Here is a 23,233-nt window from a genome sequence, read left to right as displayed (position 1 = left end):
GGCGTTACGAGTTTTAGTGGCGGAGGCGTCACTTACTGATCCAGGATCGGTGATCCGTAGCTGTTATATTTCTGATTTGAGTTTGAGTTTCAGAATGCTTCCTTTGGAAAATGTAACGTTAGCTTTTGTTGACGCTACCGTGCTACTTGATCAAAAAAAGAGCTTAACTACTGAAAAGCTATTTGATTCAGAAAGCAGTGTCGCTACCGCCATGCTACTGAGAAATGTAGTTAAACTAGTACTGCCCATCACTGAATTTATCTGACTATGGAAACGCATATAAAATGCTTTAAAAACTTTAACAGAGATGTGTGGTCTGGGTATTTAATAGAGATGCCCCCAACAATTTAACTAGTCGTTCATTTAAACCAACTAGGCCTAATCTCGCATATTTATCCACATATGGTTCAACCATGCACTGTAAAAAAAATAATGCAACTAACAAAATGTTTGAAGGGCAAAAATATCTAAGTTGAACTAAATTTATTGCTTGGGCTTAGTTGAGAAGACAAATTGTCAATTTTAAAAACATTAAATGAAGGATTATTTTCAAATCCAGTCAACATTTAGAATGTCAATGTTGACTAAACTAATAAAAACAAATCCAGCCAACACTGGGTGGGATCATTCTACACGTGCACGAGCCTGAGTGACTTCGTGGGAGAAACAGCACCATCTTTTGGCACCAAGTGCCAAGTGTTATTTTGTAGACTAAATTGACAAAGTCGTAGGACATATTCGATGTTTTTGAGTGTTTTAAGTTATAACTCGGGGAGATGAATTGTTGAATAAATTAATTGTTATTATTATTTCCTTTGCGCACAAAAAATATTCTCGCTGCTTTGTAAAATTGAACCTCTGATATCACATGGACTATTTTACCGATGTCTTTGCTACGTTTCTGTGCATTGATCGTGGTAGTATCCTTGCTGGCTATGGAGGCTCAGAAAGCTCTCAGATTTCATCAAAAAGATCTTAATTTGTGTTCCGAAGTTTAACGAAGGACTTACGGGTTTGGAACGACATGAGGGCGAGTGATTAATCACAGAATTTTATTTTTTTAGTGAACTAACCATTTAAAGATATAATTGTGAACAGTAGTAGCTCAGTCATTCTTGAGACATGGGACAAAACATGTCCAGCAATTGTAACTGCTATTAGGTTTAAAAAAATCAAAAAATATTTTCAATTGTAAATGTTATGGGGATTAATATTAGAATGTATTTAACACAATTATCCCCTTCAATTTAATTTGATCATTATTATGTGAAATATATGACGCTTATTGTCTTCTCACTACATCTAAAAATGTTTGTTCACAGAGAAGGGTTCAATCATTCATATGCTATAAAATGGATAAAAATGTTTTTTAATGATGAAAAATACCTTATTATGAAAAACAACACTTAATAATATCTCATATCAAAGCAAGGTTGTTTTTCAGTGACACATGCATGTTTCATAAGGTTTCAAAGTTGTGTCCCAACTTTTTGTGAACTCCGTCAGACATTCATTAAAATGTAATAAAATCAGGGAATATCAGGGGCAGCTGTCACTCTAAAGGACCCCCTCACCACGATCCTCCTCTGTAGAGTACATCACTGTCAGACAGGCTCTGGTCAGTTTATAGTTTTAGAATATTTTAAATCCTAATGTTAATATTTCCTGTGCCACAACCATGATATGTCAACACCATCTTCCAATTTCTGAGGAAATTATTTGAAATATTTAGATCATTTTATTCTCCTGAAGCAGGTTCCATAAGCAGCATCAACAGAAAAAACTAAATGGTTACTACATGATCTCTATTCGTTTTGTGAAAGAAATACCAAATTTGTCAACACCGTCAGATGTCACCACCATAAGATTTTGTGTTCAAAAATACTTAAATGTGACTCTTGAATAAAGGTTTTATGAACAATAACATACTCACTGTTTGTTGTGTTTGTTTTAATACAGTAATTGATTGATTCAATGTATTTGGTAGTTAAAAATACTACAAATTCAGGTTTTTGTCACCACCGTCGGATGTGTCAACTCCGTCAGGTCTTTCACCTCCGTCAGATGAATATTTTGATAATATTTCATTATGATATTTTATATTTGTTGTGGAATTGTTGGTCACATGTGAAAGTGTAATCTATCTGCTAACATGAGAATGTATTTTGAAATGTTAAAAACATCTTGAATACTGTTAAAGATAAAGTTTAAATTATATTACACAGTCCAATGTAAAAAGCACATTTTGTTAAAAAAAGAGAAAAGTTGGGAGGTTGTATCAAAACATAGCTCAGTAGTTTAGTACATATAAAATAGGGTGAATTCGGGTAATCTGGGAAATTTTAGCAATTTTGACTTCTGCGATTTATTTCAATATATGAGATCAACACATTAGACTTTTCTGAAATCCCTAAGATGTCTTCTAACCACACTAGAAGAAAGAATGTAGATATTATACCCAGAGGAGACATGCCACACCTATTAGTGTTTTTGTGCCAACAAAAAAAAAAATCTACTTGAATTTGATAATCTGGGACAGATCACTTTGTAATCTGGGACATATGTATTAGGCCTAAAAAAGCCTATATTCACCCTACTTTATGCATGCCGAACACAATATCACCAATTTAAAAAAAAACATTGTGAAAAAAATTACAAGTACAGAAATCTCAATAAGAAAATGTATATTCCAATATCAGGAAAAATCATTTCTATCTCTACACAGGATTAACGATCTACTGTGTTAATTCATTTAAACTCATTTAAAACTCTATTAAAATTGTTTAACATTTGTTTAACATTGTATTAACATTTTAAAAAATCAACTAAAATTTAAGCAACAGCAAACAACAATTTGATTAACGGATTATTCATTCAGTTATTCAAGATCTCCATTCTATAAAATTGGGGCTACTAGGGGAATAATATTGAATAGATCACAAATATAATTTGACAACAATTAGGAATATTGTCTTATTTATGACAAATTTGTGTCCTTAACATTAACACCCATTTCTCATTATGGCATATACAGGTGCATCTCAATAAATTAGAATGTCATGGAAAAGTTCATTTATTTCAGTAATTCAACTCAAATTGTGAAACTTGTGTATTAAATAAATTCAGTGCACACAGACTGAAGTAGTTTAAGGGTGAATCCCATTTCTCTGTCTTACCCCTTCCACTTACCCCTTCCCCTTAGTTTTGCGCGTTCACGTGAGAGTAAGGGCTATCCCAATTCTCGTTTTGATCGAGGGGTAGGGCTAAGGGGAAGTGGTAGATACCCCTTAAAACCAAGCATTTTCGCGAGCTTACTTGAAACCAAGGGGTACCCAGAACACACTGTGCAACCGGCAACAATGGCAGCCAGATCATCAAGTATTCAAGTATTTTCGGCTTAAATAATTTATTTAAAAATTACGACAGTCTTGTTTTGTGCTCTAGACAGTCCTGTACATATATATTTGCAACCATGTTCTTAATTGAAATGTTTAAAAAAAATCGCTAGTTTGCTACGCTAACGTTACATTGCTGATTTGCACAACAGTCCCGCAGACTAGCCTTGAATGGACTCCATGCATGTCTACAGTTTTAACAAGTTTGTAAAACGATCCAAAGTTTGTGGTCAACACTTGTCGGCTCTGGTGATGTAGCAGCCAGCTAACGACGGTGTATGATGACGTATCCGTAACCAAGTGGTGTCTCATTTCATAGGGGTATGTGTTCACCCCTAGCGCTTACCACTCGGTTTCGAGGGACAAGGGCTAGGGGTAAGACGAAGGGGTAGGGGAAGGGGAAGGGGAAGGGGTAAGACAGAGAAATGGGATTCACCCTAAGTCTTTGGTTCTTTTAATTGTGATGATTTTGGCTCACATTTAACAAAAACCCAACAATTCACTATCTCAACACATTAGAATACTTCATAAGACCAATAAAAAAAAAAAAAAACATTTTTAGTGAATTGTTGGCCTTCTGGAAAGTATGTTCATTTACTGTACATGTACTCAATACTTGGTAGGGGCTCCTTTTGCTTTAATTACTGCCTCAATTCGGCGTGGCATGGAGGTGATCAGTTTGTGGCACTGCTGAGGTGGTATGGAAGCCCAGGTTGCTCTGATAGTGGCCTTCAGCTCATCTGCATTGTTGGGTCTGGTGTCTCTCATCTTCCTCTTGACATAGATTCTCTATGGGGTTCAGGTCAGGTGAGTTTGCTGGCCAACCAAGCACAGTAACACTATGGTCACTGAACCAGCTTTTGGTACCTTTGGCAGTGTGGGCAGGTGCCAAGTCCTGCTGGAAAATGAAATCAGCATCTCCATAAAGCTTGTCAGCAGAAGGAAGGCTTGTCAACTTCACACTGGACTTCAAGCAACATGGATTCTGTGCCTCTCCACTCTTCCTCCAGACTCTGGGACCTTGATTTCCAAATGAAATGCAAAATTTACTTTCATCTGAAAAGAGGACTTTGGACCACTGAGCAACAGTCCAGTTCTTTTTCTCCACAGCCCAGTTAAGATGCTTCTGACGTTGTCTCTGGTTCAGAAGTGGCTTGGTAGTCCTTTTCCTGAAGACGTCTGAGCGTGGTGACTCTTGATGCACTGACTCCAGCTTCAGTTCTCTCCTTGTGAAGCTTTCACCAGTGTTTGAATCAGCTTTGCTTGACTGTATACTCAAGCTTGCAGTCATCCCTGTTGCTTGTGCACCTTTTCCTACCCAAATGCTTCCTTCCAGTCAACTTTGCATTTAATATGCTTTGATACAGCACTCTGTAAACAGCCACACCTTTCAGTAATGACCTTCTGTGACTTACCCTCTTTGTGGAGGGCGTCAATGTTCATCTTCTGGATCATTGCCAAGTCAGCAGTCTTCCCCATTATTGTGGTTTCAAAGAACAAGAGATACCTAGAATTTATACTGTAGGGATGGTCATTAATTGAAACTCAAACGTAAATATTCTAATATTTTGAGATACTGATTTTTGACTTTCATGAGCTGTAAGCTCTAATCATCAAAATTAAAACAAAAAAAACTTTTGAAATGTTTTACTTTACATGCAATGAATCTAAAATATATGAAAGTTTCACTTTTTGAAATAACTTAAAAGAAAAAATGAACTTTTTCACAACATTCTAATTTATTGAGATGCACCTGTATTAGCCCTTATCATTAGACATTAGACCTTGTCATTAGCCTATTTAAAAAGCGCTTTAAGAGACTCTGGGCGGGTCCACAACGCGTGTTCACTTTGCTTATTACACACAGGGACACGCAGAAGCACACAAACATGCCAAATATTAAAAATTAAAGGATTACAGTGTAAAAGAATATTATTGTGTAGGCTACGTAAATATAAAAATGTCATAGGCATACATGTCATAATGGATAGTCATTGCGTGTATCAGAATTAGCCTCGCGCATGAGCAGATCCATTTGCTCTCTGGAGACATGTTCAGTCTGTGCGCCGTTTAAATCGTATATAGGCTTGTTTGAGATGCGCCTCGCCTCGCCTGAAATGTAGGCGAGAGTAGGCGGCTGCAGTGAGGGGAGGAGTGAAATAAGCGCAGTCAAGATGGACAGTTTTGCCCTCTCGAAGTGGAACAGATACCTACGAGATCAAAGGCAGATATCGCTTTATTCTCACTCATATGCTGTGCTGCTGATAAACATGATATAATTTCAGTTCTTTTGCTTTTATATGAATATAAAAATGATGAACAAGACACTCAAAGTGCTTGCTATTTAATTCCATACGAAAGGCGTATTTATCATCCATTTTTATTTCAATTCAGACATGTATTTTAGATTTTTATAGAAACTATGACCCATACTATTAAGAGAATAGGGACAACCCTTTTAGACCACGCGCCGGGAGCGACAACCATTTTTCCCGTCATTAAACTAGCAAAAGTGAATTCGGAAACGCCCTAAGTGCACCTGCGCTGTGCGCTTTAGATCGTTTGAAAGACACCAATTAACAATTTTTAATAATTTTGTTAAACTATAAAAAATATATGAAATGTAGCAACTAGTTCCACAGCAACCTTAGAAAACTGGCAGCTCCAGTAGTAATGAAAGAGATTTATCTCAGTGTTGCCAACTCAGTTTCAGGTGAATTTGCTAAAGGAGAGTTGATTTGTTGCTAAAAGATGTTGTGATATCATTACGTAATCAGAACACAAAATTGTGTCACTGCATCAGATCTCAGCAAAAAATATATTTTATAGGCATATATGTTCATTTAGATATGTTCATAAAATAATTTAAATGCATAAAATAATATTAAAATATTAATAACTATTTTTAAATACATTGAATTATTAAAAATGTACAAATTTTTGAACGATTACAATTTAAGTTTTGTTTTTATTGGCTAGTAAACAAATAAAACTACACATTCTGAACAATTATAGTTTTAAGCAGTGTATTAGTAGGCTTGTTACACGGCTCTCTGGAATACTTGATTCTGACTGGTTAGTCACTTTTTTTTTTCTTTTGGTCGTAATTTTGTTATAATATTGTATAGTACTGCTTGCTGTTTACAATGGGTTAATTCTGTCATAACAACTGGTTTGATATAGGCTACATTATCCCTTACTTACGTGCAGTGTGAAAAGCCCTGTACAAGCCTTCAGAAACATCCACTGACAGTCTACCATACACATGCAATCACAGACAAGCGGAGTGACATAAACAGTGAAAAGTCACAGACAGCGCTGTCAGACTGTTACATCAAGTATTCAAGAGAGACATGTCATAAAGATAATTTGAGGTCTAATGGAAAAATGAGGGCTGAGGGTAGATTGGTTTACTTTTCAGTTAAGAGTTGCAGGTTTCCATGTTCACCACATCCTGTGACAAAGACTGAGTCAAATTGTCTGAGATGGTTAGACACAAGCCGTTTTGCAAAACTTGTGAATACCTGTACGCCAGTGATGATAATTCATGGACATCTCACTCAATTTACTCAAATTACCAGATTTGTTAAATAAAAGGCCCACTTCAGTGGTCATTTTTCTAATTAGAAAATACTTTCAAAATTTCAGATTCATTTGATTTTAGTGACTACATACCAGTCAGAATATATTTAACCAATAGCCTTCATCAACTACTTTATTTTCAGATCTGTATGAGAACCACACCATGAGAACAAGTCAACCACAGAGTTTCCTTTGAGCGGACAATGTCAATTGTAGCCACTTTAAAAACAGAACACTGACTTTATAAATTATAATTCTGACTTTTTCTTGTCAGTGTCATGTTAGGACAGTAAGATCCATATTAATTGTAACTGCAGTTAATATGGTTTTGCTAACACTTGCTTTGATCCTGCCCAAGTGTCTAGTTTCTAGTTAAATTCTGATAGTGTTGGTAAACACGTATGTACTTAACATTATTTCCAAGGTCATACAGCTTTAACAATAAAAATAATTGTAACATTTCGTATAACAAGCTAATCATTTTAAATTTAACTTCACTTTAGAGAAAAGTTTGAAGTGTGTGGTGTGGGCGGGTTTAACAGTCAGCAGTGACTGTGTGCTGTTCTACTTTTTTGAAGACCACAACGAGCTGCTTTTTGCTCCACTGTGCCGATATGTTTTTTTAAAGCGTGGAGTTCATCAAATTCACAAAATGTACAGAGGACTGCTATTTATGATTGGTATGTAATTATTTACAATGTTGATGTTAATGTTTATAATTTATGATATGTTTTAAACTCTTCTTTATTTGAATCTGAAAATGTCTGGGCAAAAGCAGAAACAATATTATTAAAACATAAATAATCTTATTACTTTGTCCCTATGAAATAAAAGTATGTGATCTGAATAATTTTGTATGTTACAGGCATATGGAGTGTGACCGGGTTCAACATTCAAATAAAACCTGTTAAGCATTTCAAAAAAGATGATCCACTCTTTGGTCAAACCATTACTCAATCAACAGATGGGTTGGTAATTTATTATACGTTTTTCATAAGTCTTTTTAATATTTATTGACCTATTTCAGTAAAACTGTCTTAATTTGTCCTCTTCTAGAGTTTTTGTTCCTTCCCCAAAAGATGGAACACTTTTCAGATGCACTTTAAACGATGAATGTGTTGAAGTAAATTCAAAAGGTACATTTGTCTTTGTCTTTTCATAATGACGATTACTCTGAAAACTTTACTTTGTTAATTTCTTAATGTCCTCACTGATTGACACAATTACTTTTTCACTCTAAAAGTCTTATTACGTCAATATCTATTTTAAAGATGAAAAACCTAAAGGCCTGAGAGCGGTAGCATCAGTATCTAGCCTGCCATCAGAAGAGGAACAACATGTTATGGTATGTGTACAGATCCTTAAATACAAGGGTGTCCGATATGGCCAGCAATTGTTTTATTTGGCAACCTGATTATACTTACAAAAGGTTGAGCACAAAGCTGTATACCAAACAAGAAGTAAACTGTTTATAATCAGATATAGTTTGCACAAGAGTCTGTCTCACAGCATTTTCACAGTAAACCACACTGTGGTTTCCCCTTTACATATGCGACAGACAGAAATGTATCAGTTCTTCTTCAGAGAACAGGAAATAAGTGTTTTAGAGAGCTGGAAAATGGTGGAAAAGTTGACTTAACTTAAAAAAATTGAGGAAACCCGTTGCCTTAAAATTTGTAAGTAAATGATAATTAAAAAAAAATAAGTTAATTGAATTGTCAAGTTCACTTAACTTTTTATTATTATTATTATTATGTACTTAATAATTTTAAGGCAACGGGTTTCCTCAATTTTTTTAAGTTAAGTCAACTTATCACTTTGTGTCTAGTTTGTGAAGAGTTAAATAGAGCTAAAAATGTAAGGATATGACAGTTTTTCTTGGGGAGTTGTATTTGTTTTATTTATTGAGATATTTGGAAATTGTTCAGAATGATGGACAATCAGGAGGAGGTCATCAGCATTGTGAGTCACAACTGCAATGTCACTCAAAACCATAGTGACAGCACTTCCTCAGTGAAAACTTAACCGCATATCCTCTAAATAAGAGTTAGTGTGTCTCTCAGTTCAAATCTGCTACAAATTCTCATTAAAATGAGACATTAACATTTGTTTGTTAATTTTAAAGATAAAAATGAAATATTTAGATTTGTGTATTTTGTTTTCTCCTAAGATGTGTAATCAAGTTCGCACACAAAAGTCAGGAACTGAGGATTTGAATGGAGATTGTAAACTGATGAATCCCTCAGGAAGTTTGGAAAAAAAAACGAATCCTGTTGCATTAGGTAAGATTGGGTGATTTCGTAATAGTATTCCAGATTCAAATTTCAAAACCTTTCAAAATCTCTTTTTTCTCAGTCAACAACAACAACTCCAACAACAACAATCATTATCAAGGTGCAAGGACTGGTCAAGGTGAGCTCACCTGAGAAAAAAAATGTGTTGCATTAGTTTGACTGTTTAAAAGAATCTGATTGCTAATTTACATTTTTATCAATATCTACAAGATCTACAGAGGATGAGAAGAGACGCCCAGCCAGACAGTGACTCAGAAGCTAAAGATAAGGATTATGATGGTACTAATCTTGTTTTGCCTTTAAAATAAGTTAGCATTATGCTTCATTATGTCATGCTGATGGTGTTGTACAACAGATTCAAAGAAAAAAAAAAGCCATCAAACCATAATTTCTATATATCTTTTGTAGATACTTGTATTTTTTATTTTGATTTACTTTCCTTAATACAGAATGTACATCCTTTGGGTGCAGCTAACACTTGAGTAAAACATTTATACGTATTATAGATACAGATAGATAAAGTATTGAATGAAGATAACACAGATTTGAAATTTACTTCTGTCACAGTGAATGTGCCACTGCCGTCTCCTGCTACAAACCAAATGGAAAATGAAAAACTCAACAACAACAACAACAACAACAACCATTATCGAGGTGGAAGGATTGAGAAAGGTTAGTTTGTTTCTAATTTAATGTCATGCCATCTACCAAGAATATATTCATGGTGAGAGACAAGAGAAAATTGAAAAAGTTAAAGAAATAAACCGTTCTTATCGTACTAAATAAAAAAAGTAATGTTTTTTTAATTTTATCTTTGATTAAAAAAAAAATGGCCTCACTTCATTAAAAACCTGAAATGGAAATAAACTGTTGTCTTAGTGTTACTCATTTAAGGAATCTGATTTATAATTTTCATCTCTGCTGATATCTACAAGTTAAACGGAGGATGAGAAGAGACGCCCAGCTGGACGGTGACACAGATGAAGACGAGGAGGGTACTAAACTTTGTTCAGCCTTTGAAATAAATCAGCATTTAGGCTATTATTTCATTCTGATGGTGTTGTACTACAGATGCATAGATCAACGAAACCATCAATTCTATACTGATGTTTCAGATCATCTTTTTTAGATCCTGGGACAGAGATTGCTTTTGTTCTGGACGGCTCTGGTAGCATTCAACGTGACGACTTTCAGAGAGCCAAAGACTTCATGTACAATGTCATGTTCAATGTTTGGAACACATGTTTCGATGCAAGTATAAACTAAAACATTTTATAGCACATTTTAAGCACAATTTAAAAGGTATTTTATCTAAAGAAAAAACCTCTCTCTTCAGTGTAACTTTGCGATTGTGCAATATGGTAGTAAGATCAGGACAGAGCTGTCACTACTAGACAATGAAAATGGGGCCCATTCCTTGCAAAAGGTCAAAGAAATACAGCAAATTTACAATCTCACAAAGACCGCCTCAGCCATCCATCATGTCGTGTGAGTTTACAGATTATGATATGAAATATGAGACATTTTACACCATAAGTGTTTGATTAACATGGAGCACTTTTGTTGGTGATATGTTAATGTCATGATCTCACTGTTTTCACTGTTTTTTTTTTTTTACAGCACAGATACTTTCATCCCTGAGAATGGATCAAAGAATGACTCCAAAAAAATTATCATTGTATTGTCTGACGGACAAATTTTGGGAGACAATATGGCTCTTTCTGATGTTTTGAACATGCCACAAATGAAAGGTGTCACTCGCTATTCCATAGGAGTAAGTGTCCTGTTTACTGCTTATTACCACAGAATTTTAGATAATAAATCACATTTTGAAGTTTTTTAAATGTTCATCTGTTGGAGTTACAAATTACAGTCATTTGTTTTAATTTGTCTTGTAGATACATCTGGAGTCCTACTAAAACACTCATTTATTTTACTCATAGCTTGCTATTGTATAGTTAAGGATTTTATTATGGTTTAACCAAATAAATCATAAAACCCATACACTTGCAATAACCACTGTTACCTTTAGGTTGGTGACGGCATTCTGAAAAATACTGAAGCAATACAAGAGATGGTGGCCATAGCAGACGATGGGAAATTTTTCAATGTTTCCAATTATGCTGCATTAGATGACATTCTGTCATCACTGCAACAAAGTATAATTGGAATTGAAGGTAAGAAAGTTTTCAGTAAACATTACGCTGTAACAGAAAAAGGCAGTTTTGTGGGTAGTTTGCATGCTAAAATCTGATAGTATGAGCTGCTGTAGCCTAGATAAACAGCCATTGTAAAATTAAGCCTTTCTGATTATCAGAGTGATACTGTTTTTATCCAACAGTTCAGTGAACAAGAAGTAAATAATTGAGTTTAACTCAATATTGCCAGTTACTTTGTCACTGAAAAAAATAAGTTAAATTTACTTAATTTTTATTTTGCAAGTTTTTGCACGAATATTTTTTAAGTAAAATTTAAATGCGGAATTAAGTAAAATCTACTCAACTAAGTTATCTAAAATTAGTAAAGGAAATAAGTACATTTAACGTGGCCAGGTAGAGTTTGATGTGTAATTTCTACTTAATTATTTTAAGTTTACCCTACAATACTCAAGTACGTTTCACTCAGTCACGGTTTGTAAACTTTATTCAAACATTCAAAAAAATGCCTATAAAGCACGTGGTTAAGTTACAAGCACATATGTAAGCAAGTAGACTGCTCGTTATTCATTTTAAGGTAATATGTTTGTAACAATCCCTTGGATCCGAGAGCCTCGACTGATGCGTGAGGTTTCCTTAAATTCACCACGACGACAACGCGATGTATTCAAACAGCATCTTTATTCCGTACACCTTGAAGCGACTCACAACACCCCACAGTTTTAACACATACAAATAACAAAATTCATAATTCAAGCATAGACTCGTAAACATATTGATTTGCATAAATAAACATCACAATCGATTACATTACACAACAAACATTTAAGTATTTCTTTAATTACAATCAACACACCTCGCTACACTCACCAAGCAGTGGCGGTTCTACATTGAATTACTCTCCGGGCAAGACTAAACCACAAAGTGAAAATAGCAGTATTCTTTAGTGATATGTTATCTACACAGTGCAAATAGCTTTAGATTCAATTTATTCTCTGTTAAAATAAAATAAAAACATGGCGAAAAACATTATTAGAGAAAAACATTACTTATTGCAAAAATAGTGGTAATTATCTGCACTTCTGCATTGTAATACATTATAAAATAGTATGCAATAACTTATTGAGTGTAATTTTTTAATTTTATTTCTAATTATTAAATGGATGCCACCTTATTGGGACAAAACCCAGTCAACACGTGAGATCACGCGATGATCACAGTGACATCACACCATTCTCATCTGGTGATCCTCACAGTGTGAGTAATATATGAGCTCATTGTGAATTCAAAATGTTGAGCAGGTTGAGAGGAGGCAGTTCAAATATCAGTCACCGGGGGACATTCTACTTCCTGTTTCTCAACACTATCACTGTGCTATCACATGATGAGCTCATGAGTGCAAGCCCAGCTAACAGATTTCTGTTATAAGAACCTTCTCCAAACATACAACTGACTTCCAGCCACAGCCTTAGATGAAATCAACTGAAATAAACGAATCACCAGCTTCACTCATTATTAACCAGACTGACTTAATTTCTGTCAGACATCTACAAAAGCGCTTATTGAGAATTAACAGAGATTTAGATGATGATGTTTTATTGTTTTGTTTGACGTTACCATCGTGGCGAGTAGTGTTTGCTTTAGTTGGGCTCTTGACCTTTGACTTTATAGCATTATATTTTTTGGGGCTGCAGTAACTGTGTTTGCAAAGCATTTCCTATGTTAAGGAAAACCAAAAAGAGACAGCAACCAGGTGATATTGGTTTGTTACTGATGATAACAGCGCAACCATCACCTAGATTCAGTATGCAGCCTTTGTGAAGAGTTATTAATCTAAAGTTCTTAATAATAGCTCTGTGATTATATAGTATAGGACCCAGCAGTGTCATAATTGTTTATGAAAAATGTTAAAAGCATGATAAAACACAAACATTTTGAACTACTGTGTCATTTAAAAACAAAGAGAGACATCAAGAATCGGTGTATGAATCTCAACAATGGTGACAATCAAAAGCTTCATGCTGCAGTGCATGCTGGGTACCTAGTCTCTGTGCAGTGAGTGCACTTTGACCTCACATTAGTATGAGCACACAGTGAGGACGCTGTGAGGTTACACTTTTAGCTCACGGTGACCTCACATTGTGACCTCATCACGAGTATCCTGTGAGATCATGGCGACATCACTGTGAGATCAAATTGTTGACTGGGAAGCCCTCTCTACACCTACCCTAACCCTACCCGATACTTTATGTTCAACTTTTTGATTATTTCCTTCATTTTTATTAAAAAATAAATGCTTTTCTGATGTGACAAGGACAATTTCAAGACAAATATTCACGATTTCCGGTTTCAATACATAAACACACAGGGTACAAAAAACACTCAAAATACATAAAATCTGTCAAATCACAAATTAAATTACACAAACATCTCCAGTATTTCATAACACAACTCATCCATACTTCGTATACTAGGAACATAATTACAATATTTCAAATGGTCCCTTACCATGTTGACTCAATACAGTTATTAACTGCATGAACACAGAGACCTGACTACTTGGCACATGATACACAATGATGGTGACAATCAGTGAATAGTGTTTGAGTATGAATGAGTCATTTTGAGTAAAAAATGAACTCCAGATGTCACAAAACAGCAAGCTACTTAACCTAACAACAAAATCAACCATAAAACAACCTAAATACATCTCGGAAACAGCAACAACAAAAAAAAAAAACCTTATTAATTATTCATGCCCAAGTGCATGATGGGAACAACGATCATGACCTTGATATTTACTTAAACAATATTTGCAAAAATAACAAACAATTCCAAGTAAAATATACTTATAAGTTCAAACTTTAAATGCTACAAGCTTAAATTGAGTACTAATATTGAATTTACTCTTTTACTCAAATTCTTGCCTGAACTAAATTATTTAATGTAGAAACTACATTTGTTTTTCTGTAGTATTTACTTCACCACAAAATCATTTTTATCAGTGTATTTTTGCTCCACCAAGGAACATTGTTCTAAACAAAGCCATTGTAGAATCAAGCATTTTATCTCCAATCAACACATATAGATGGTTTTTTCGTGCATGAATCAGTATACTTGAAGGAATCGGTTAAGTGAATGTTTCAATGACTCCTCCATAAACAGCCAGTTATTTAATTCCCAAATGAGTCAGTGTGTTTTAATGAATTAAGTGAATAATCAATGACTCACTCGTGAAGACAAACACTTGTTCCCATCTACTGGTTTTTCATGCAATTATCTGACCACTTTGTGTCTCAGGCACTCAACAAGGTGCAGGATTTCAGTTCCAGCTTGCTGAAGCTGGATTCAGCTCCCATCTCATGCAGGATGTAAGTAGGATTTTTGGTTTCTGATACCTTTTATTTAAGAAACTAATCTTTGCATCACTTTTAAGAATGTGTGGATGTTTGCAACAACCTTTCCCAAGATGATTAATTGATATAATAATAACATTCATTTGTTTTTGTTTTCTGTGTAGAACTCTTATCTTTTTGGAGCAGTTGGAGCCTATGACTGGAGTGGTGGAGTCTTTTTGCAATCTGGTAACACTGTGCAATTCTTGAATGACTCTAATAATGGACCCAAATTTTCCTATTTAGGTGAGTGATGGTTTGATTTTTGAAGGGGTTTTTGAGGAGGGGTCACATTTATTTGGGTGAGAATTTAAACATCTTTAAAAGAAATGTTGTGAAAGTTTTTTAATGTATATATCTGAATAATAGAACGGCATCTCAGGTTCATGTTTGTTGAATCTCCTTCCCAATCACAGGTTACAGTGTCACTTCTGCTAAAGTAAAACCCAGTAAAACACTCTACATATCTGGTGCACCACGGTATAACTTGACTGGTGGGGTATTTATTTTTAACGACCAAGAAAAGTACGTGCTCCAGGGAGATCAGGTATTTGTACTTAATACTGTTGATATTAACACACCACACAGTTTGTTTTAAGTTTTTGGCACTCAATCAATCAATCATTTTTTAAGACCAGACATTTTGGATGACTAGTTTCCACCAAAATGAATTGAGTAATCTTTAAATGGTATACACATCATGAGTTCATAGAAAATGTGAAATATTTGATAAAAAATGTCAGTATGAACTTTTAAAACCACTTTTTTCTTCTGATTGATTATTTGGTGCTCAGTCAGTTACAAGCTCCAGTTTGTTAATGAATTATATATGATATGATATATGATGATAATAATGAAGTAATGTATAATTATCATAGGTTGGATCTTACTTTGGATCAGTTCTTTGTGCCTTTGACATTGATAAAGATGAATACACAGATTATCTATTAGTTGGAGCACCACATTTTCATCTAAATGGAGAAGAAGGCAAAGTGCTAGTGTACAAACTGAATCAGGTAAGATCATACTCTCCTTTCAGCTGTTGGATATATGTGGACATTGGTTTAACATGATTTGTATCTCATGGGGTTATCTTTAATCATCCCAAAGCAGGGCAGGTTTGAGAGCGTGTCCAGCGAGCTGAAGGGTGATGAAAGACAGACCTTCGCCAGGTTTGGTTCAGCCATTGCCTCTATAGGAGATATTGATGGGAACAAGTTCAATGATGTAGCAGTTGGTGCTCCTCTAGAAGCAGATTCCTCTGGAAGCATTTACATTTACAATGGATTCAAACATGGACTTAACTTTTCACAAGTGCGTTTCAGCATGTATTCTTTACACTTTGAGCTTTTTAATAAATCTTTGTTGGAGTGTTTACATTATATTTTATTATTTGAAATTTATTGTGATATATATATATATATACTATTTTAAATTGTATATATTAAAATATAAAATTATATATATATATATATATATATATATATATATATATATATATATAATTTATTATCATTTTATTTTAATAATTTTTTATTACTGTTGTTTTTCTATTTTTGGACATTATCTGAATCTTGTATTTTTCATAATGGATCATGTTGACAAAATGATGCAGATAATTATTAGAAGAATGTTTTATATTAATCATTTTAAGATTAATATAAAAATTAAATTAATTTAAATTAATAAAAATAAAATAATAAAACTTAATTTTAAAAATTCCTACTATAGCACAAATTCTTTTAAAAAAAAGACTGATTCAGTTTGAGTCTCTACATGAACACTTGATGGAGAAAATCAAGAAAATCTCTTTCTTTATGACAATTATGACCCTGTTTCTTCGAGAGAGACAAAATGTAGCTCATTGTCACTTTTATTCTAAAAATGAATTTGCTATTTTTTAATAATAGACATGAGGATGGTTGTTTTAAAGTTTGTCTTTTCCTCTCTGTGTCATTTGAAGTATTTTAATGTAATTTGCTATTTCCTCCCTAGAAAATTTCTCCCTCAGATTTTGGAATGAAACTTGTGCACTTTGGTCAGTCAGTAAGTGGTGCACCTGCTACGGCATCAAATAAGGCCTCCATCGCTGTTGGAAGTAAAGGGGAAGTGCTTCTTTTCGAGTGAGTAAAAATATCTTGTCATATTGTTCAAATTGACAAACTATTTTTTACTTTTTTTTTTTTCAATATTATACTTATACAGTGTATTATACAGTGTACTTTCTGTTTCATTAGTGGATGGTGGAACCTTCTCAGATGTTGTTTAATATTTATACTTTTTTTTTTTTTACAGGACTATCCCTGTTATTGTTATCAAACCAGATATAACAATTACTCCAGCTGTCATTCCTCTCAATCAACAGATGATTGAAATATCCAGCAAGTTTGAAATAATGTACCACATATGCTTTAAAGTGATTAATGAAAAGCTTCAATGTAAGTATTCTCTTTCAGTTCAGTGAGTATTTTTGATCCAAAACAATCCTCATGATTATTTTAACCATATTCACTTTCTGTCATTTTAAGTTAAACTTCCTGTTAAGTACCAAATTGCCTTGGATTCTGGAGTAAACAAAATGCGCCTCACTGTTGACAGCAAAGATCTCTTAGAAAACACTTTCACCTTGACATCAGATGCAGAGTGTTCATCTATTATCCACCTAAAATATTTGGTACGTTGGTTCTCTTTGGCTCTTTTTACCTACCCCACTTGTCCCATTTTTAAGAAAATAAAACATGTTACATAAACAGATGTTCAGCCTAAACCTAATGGTACTACTACAAATTGTAAGAAAAATTGACAGCATTCAGTAAACAGCAAATGATTTATCATAAAAATCATTTGAGAGCGATGACTCTTTCTTTATGATGCTGACTGAGAAGAACTTTGTCTTCCTTTCAGGGCTGTTTTGATTGTTTTTCACCTATTAAAATCAAGCTGAATTTTTCATTGGATCAACGGCCAAATGAAGACCCTAAACGAATCCTTGATGCATTTACTCCAACAGAGGTTGTAAAGGAGGTAAAATATTTTTAAGCATATTCATATATTAAGAATATATCTTTCACTATTTGTTCACTACTTCACTTCATTCGGGGTCAGAAAGATTCTTCAAATATTTTAAAAGCAGTGTCTTATGCTCATCAAGGCTACATTTATTTGATCAAAAATACAGTGAAAACACTAATATTCAAATTGTTTTCTGTTTGAATATATTTTAAAATGTGTGATACAAAGCTGAATTTTCAGCATCATTACTCCAGTCTTCAGTGTCACATGATCCTTCAGAAATCATTCTAATAATTGTAGAAACTATGCTTTTTTTTCAGAATTCAGCATTTATTTGAAATACAAATGTCTTTACTGTGACTTTTGATCAATTTACTGCATCCTTGCTGAATAATTTATTTTAATCATGTAGTCATTATCCATATTGTGAATGTTTTTTCATTAAATGACTTAAAATATCTGTAATAGCATTTAAAATGATCATATCGTAAAATTGTCATCTTTTTGTCTTTTTTAGATTTTCTTTGAAAGGGATTGCAAGGTTACAGATTGTAAACCAAAAATTACATTATCTGATTCAAAAATTAGGTATGTACTGATTAAATGTACTCTATGCCAGCTACATATTTAAAAATAAAAAATATAGTTCTGTGTTTTTGTAACTAAAATGATTTCTATTTCAGTGAAACTTCAATCATAATCGGAGAAACTCAAAGCTTGAGTATAAATTTCAATCTTACAAACGCTGAAGACCCTTCCTATATGACCACCCTGACTTTGACCTTCCCCAGCATACTTAGTCAAAAGGTAAAAAAAAGACCTCATCTTCAAAAGCCAATTACATCTGCTGTTGATACATTTAATAGATATATGACGACCTGGTTTGGTGTCTCACTTACAGAAAATAGAAGGTGCCACCTGTCCTGTGAAGAATGACAGTCAGATACAGTGTAATCTTCAACACCCTGTTTTCAAAAGAGGAGCACAGGTATGAATCAGTCACACATCTTTGAAACATTAGAAATCTGATTTTTCAGTAACGAAAAGGTTTTTTATTTTATTTTTTCAGACCAACCTTTTCATCTTATGGCAGCTCAATGACATCAAATCAGATTTGAAGATTTCCGATATTACTGCTAATCTAACCAGGTTTGAGAACTGCATTTCCAAAGTTTTTATACCATGAAAAGAATTTGGTGTAGAAACAATTTATACTCAGAAATTGATGGTAAAGTTCACAATTACAGAAAAAACGTCAAGTGACACATTTAATTAGATACGAAATTTGGAAGTAAAATAGTACTTTCTTATAAAATGTGCTCCAATAATCTTTTAGTTAAATAAGTTTACATTTTTACAGTGTATAAAAATCAGCTTTTTTATTTTTAAAACATTTTCTCTGGTTTTAGTCAGAATCGTGGCTCTGAAATTCTGGACTCTAAAAAATATGAATTTGCTGTGAAGTATTCCCTACCAATCCAGCTAACTGGGTAGGTGATCAAACAACCTGATAAGTATTTCAGTTTCAAACAGTTCAGTAATTTTGTAACATTATGCATATTTATGATTATTATCATCATTATTTGTTTCTCAACAACAGCACAGCCAGTCCAAGCAGACTCAGTATTGAAGAGGGGGGAAAAGGAAAGACTCAGAATATGAAATTTTCATTTCAGGTACAGTATATAAAAATCTAATCTCAAAATAGAATGAGTTAAATATGATTTTTATATTTCTATTATACATTAAATATTGTATTCTGATTTAGTTTGCAGGTGAAAATAAGTATGGCGCTACAATCAGTGTAGTTGTAACCATAACAAAGGACACCTTCAAAACTGATTTGGATATCGTTAGTGTCGCACCACAAAAGGTATCACATGAAATGCAATATTTAGTTCACAGACTGACAATAAACAGCATGAAAGCTTTCAAACTAACATCTATTGCTCCTTTCATATTAGGAGTGTGGTTTTCCACAAATTAATAAAGTGAAGGTAAGATATTACCCTGAAACAATGACCATGCTTTCAAAAAACTTTAAATAAAAGTAGCATAAATGTAAAATGCATTTTATATTTTCGTGTATGTAGGAATATGTCATCAACTGTACCATGACAGACCTGCAGGAAATCATCATTAATGCCAATGTTTTGATACATGATGTTCAGGTATAGTTATACAGTTCAGGTATTCTGATAATCGTTTGCGTCAATGAACTGTTTATCCAATAAATCTTTTTAAACTGATAGGAAAAACAAGACAAGATTACTGCTGTAGGAACATACAGCTTTGATGAGACCGTCTATGCTGCGAAGGATACTTCAAGGACCATCCCGGTGAGCCGCAGTCCTTTTCAAGCATGCAAACATGTTATCACGTATTTAGTTAGTTACTGATATCATTCCATGCAGGTGGAGGTGATAATTACGAAGCTGCATGTGACGACATCTAAAGGTGCCATCATTGGAGGATCCATAGGCGGGTTTCTGCTCCTTTTCATTATCATTGCCATTCTCATTAAGGTAAAACAAACACTTCTTCTCTGTCTACACACTTGCACTGATAATGATGTTACAAGGAAGATCAAGTCAAGCACATTGCATTGTGGGATAGTGTATTCCTTGCAGAAACCTGCAATTGTGTACTGTGAATTTTTGTGAATCATTTGAGTATTTTATGCTTAAAATGTGCACATAGTGAAGAAATAGTGAGAGTTGTAAGGTTCTATGCTGACTCTATGTGATCTCATTTTCAGTGTGGCTTTTTCCGTCGCCGCCGTAAAGTGGACCAAGCACAGAGTCCAAACTGAAGAGCGGCACAGTCCAAGAGCGACCATATATTACCATATATCTTGCTTAAGTTTGTGTCAAAAAAAAATGTTGTTTGTAAGATGAAAGTCTTGTTTTTAAGAAGAAGCTTTTTAATGATTGATTGTATTTAATACTGTATATAGAGAAAGAAAGAATAAAATACAAATAAGTAAATAAATATGTCTAAATCCTAAATATCCCACAATCAAGGGCCTAACAGATATTTCCTTGCATGGAAGTCATTTGCTCAAGATCAAAACCAAAAGTCAAAGATAATTTTTCTGATGGATTTTATGAGCCATCATTTACAGTATAGCATCTATGGCAATCAAATGCCAAGACCCATTTATAAACCAATTTGCATGAAAAAATAAAATAAAATAGTATTTTATTAGTAAAATTAGTATTTTGGTGGTGAGTTCTCTTGCCTGGTTTAAGATGATTTCCCAGCCTGGTCAAGGGCATGTTTAACTAGTTGACTGGTGGTTCTGGTAAGCTGAGAACTGCTCAAATTCTTTATAAAACAAACAAACAAACATATGTGACCCTGGACCACAAAACCAGTCTTAAAGGAACACTCCACTTTTTTTGGAAATAGGCTCATTCTCCAACTCCCCCAGAGTTAATAAGTTGAGTTTTACCGTTTTTGAATCCATTCAGCCGATCTCCGGGATACCGAGATACAACTATTCGAAAATCTGGAATCTGAGGGTGCAAAAAAAATCAAAATATTGAGAAAATTGCCTTTAAAATTGTCCAAATGAAGTTCTTAGCAATGCATATTACTAATCAAAAATGAAGTTTTGATATATTTACGGTAAGAAATTTACAAAAAATCTTCATGGAATATGATCTTTACTTAACATACTAATGATTTTGGCATAAAAGAAAAATCTATAATTTTGACCCATACAATGTATTTTAGGCTATTGCTACAAATATACCCCAGCGACTTAAGACTGGTTTTGTGGTCCAGGGTCACATATAACCCACTTGCCCAGGCTGTGACACCAGAAGAGATATCATACTGTTTTGAAACTGGAAATGAAGTCTTTTAACTAGTGGTCAATCACGTCTACACACACACATAAACAGTCACACATACATACACGAGGTCATGTGATATGCTCTTGCTCTCACATGTCTGGCTATGTTTAGTCTTGCATGTGACTACTGAATGTCACAGCTTGATGTGTGTAAATAAATGGCTACCCAGCAAAGCTATTTTTCTCTCTCTCTCTCTAAAACGGTTGATTATGACTAATGATTATGCGCCTAAATGCAACTTCAGGAAGGTCGCCATGATTTTGCCAAGACATGTTCCTGGTTCAACATTTTTTTGTTGATTCTGGATCAACATTACTGTCCAAAAATATAGACTTAACCCAATCCCTACCCCTAAACCTAACCCTACCCATAATTTATTCCTAAAATCAGTGTGAAATGATAGCTGATTAACAAAGGTGTAGAAGCACCTAACCCTGATCATAAGCCTAAAACAGATATTATGTCCTGAAAAGTTATCCCTCGATTCTGATTGGTTGATTGGAATGTTGTTCCAGAATCAACAAGGATGTTGATCCAGGAACATGCTGTACTTGGTGAAATCACGCTCACCCTCTAAAGAATAACGAAAATGGTCAGTGAATCGTTCTTTAGAGTTGGATCTTTTCAATGAATCAGTTCAAATGGTTCACCAAACCGTTCTGTGCTGCGTTTCCCAAAAGCATGCCTACATCGTAGACTCATTGCCACCGATGGAGCTCCGATCAGTTTAGGCTTACGATGCTTTTGGGAAACGCAGCCCTGAACGATTCTTCCACGAATCGGAATGAAATGTCAGGGAGTTTCTCGAGTCGACAAAATCGACTCTTCTGGACAAGTCTGGTACTTGATTCTGACTCATTTAGCTGAGAGCCATCTTTTTCGGTCATGTAGAACCGAGGAAGTTGAATCAGTTTTATTTAAAGGTTTAATGTATTATGTAATTTTATGTACTTACTTTTGTTTTAAGTATTGCTTTTTATATCAAAATTTTGCAACCACATTTCCTAAATATTACCATGGACATGAGTTCAATAATTTAATATGGAATGCTACAAATAAAATCTAAAATGAAATGAAAATGTTTTACATGTTACATGACTTCTTCTATGCAAAGAAAAGAAAAATCTGCTATGTTTTGTATTAGGTTCTAATTAGGCTAAATATGTTTTTATGAGTAGGGTTGTATTTGCATGACGTAAAAGAAGAACTGAATCGATTTTTAAAGTTCTTTATATAACCAATTAATTTATTTTAAGTTATTCCCTTTTTTGATGCTATAATGTGACTATACTGTATAAATTCTCTTTATGTATATTTCTATGTGAAAATCAGTCAAATAAAATAAAAACACAAGTTCTTTAAAACTGTTCGAGAGAGTACATTTGCAGAAATGGATATCCTTTTTTATTATTATTATTATTACACAGTACATAAATCAAACAATTATGACAATACAATTATAAAAAAGACAAAATAAACGAAAGACAAAAAATATAGTAGGTATAGCCTACTATATATATATATATATATATACACTCT

At 33.9% G+C, this 23,233-nt stretch overlaps 1 protein-coding gene across 2 annotated transcripts; it reads left to right on the top strand.

Moving 5' to 3' along the window:
- Positions 1–7,545: 7,545 nt before the first annotated feature.
- On the top strand, positions 7,546–23,058 carry itgae.2 (integrin, alpha E, tandem duplicate 2). Of its 2 annotated transcripts, none has more exons than XM_058799047.1 (34): positions 7,546–7,657; positions 7,843–7,945; positions 8,034–8,113; positions 8,249–8,322; positions 9,148–9,259; positions 9,333–9,389; positions 9,482–9,550; positions 9,839–9,943; positions 10,207–10,266; positions 10,401–10,522; positions 10,608–10,759; positions 10,892–11,045; positions 11,304–11,448; positions 14,728–14,798; positions 14,948–15,068; positions 15,239–15,369; positions 15,701–15,838; positions 15,936–16,136; positions 16,818–16,945; positions 17,118–17,260; positions 17,351–17,496; positions 17,727–17,846; positions 18,352–18,422; positions 18,518–18,641; positions 18,736–18,822; positions 18,904–18,983; positions 19,244–19,324; positions 19,435–19,510; positions 19,603–19,707; positions 19,799–19,831; positions 19,928–20,005; positions 20,087–20,173; positions 20,249–20,359; positions 20,593–23,058. In XM_058799047.1, exons 1-34 carry the CDS (start codon positions 7,630–7,632, stop codon positions 20,644–20,646), a joined length of 3,447 nt encoding a protein of 1,148 aa, XP_058655030.1. In that variant the 5' UTR covers positions 7,546–7,629; the 3' UTR covers positions 20,647–23,058. The 2 variants fall into 2 exon arrangements, with proteins under 2 accessions (XP_058655030.1, XP_058655029.1); XM_058799046.1 differs by having other exon boundaries at positions 15,933–16,136.
- Positions 23,059–23,233: the final 175 nt, after the last annotated feature.

Source organism: Onychostoma macrolepis, chromosome 15, assembly GCF_012432095.1.
Source record: "Onychostoma macrolepis isolate SWU-2019 chromosome 15, ASM1243209v1, whole genome shotgun sequence".
Lineage (NCBI taxonomy): Eukaryota > Metazoa > Chordata > Actinopteri > Cypriniformes > Cyprinidae > Onychostoma > Onychostoma macrolepis.
Note: the sequence above shows the minus strand (reverse complement) of the source record. Positions and strands in the feature narration are given on the sequence as shown.

What these genes read in the sequence shown, in the direction of transcription:
- itgae.2 (XM_058799046.1), top strand. Translation starts at nt 7,630, where the DNA reads ATGTACAGAGGACTGCTATTTATGATTG. An exon ending in TTTGGAACACATGTTTCGAT is followed by an intron (nt 10,523 to 10,607) that starts GCAAGTATAAAC and finishes CTCTCTCTTCAG; the next exon opens with TGTAACTTTGCGATTGTGCA. An exon ending in GATTAATGAAAAGCTTCAAT is followed by an intron (nt 17,261 to 17,350) that starts GTAAGTATTCTC and finishes TGTCATTTTAAG; the next exon opens with TTAAACTTCCTGTTAAGTAC.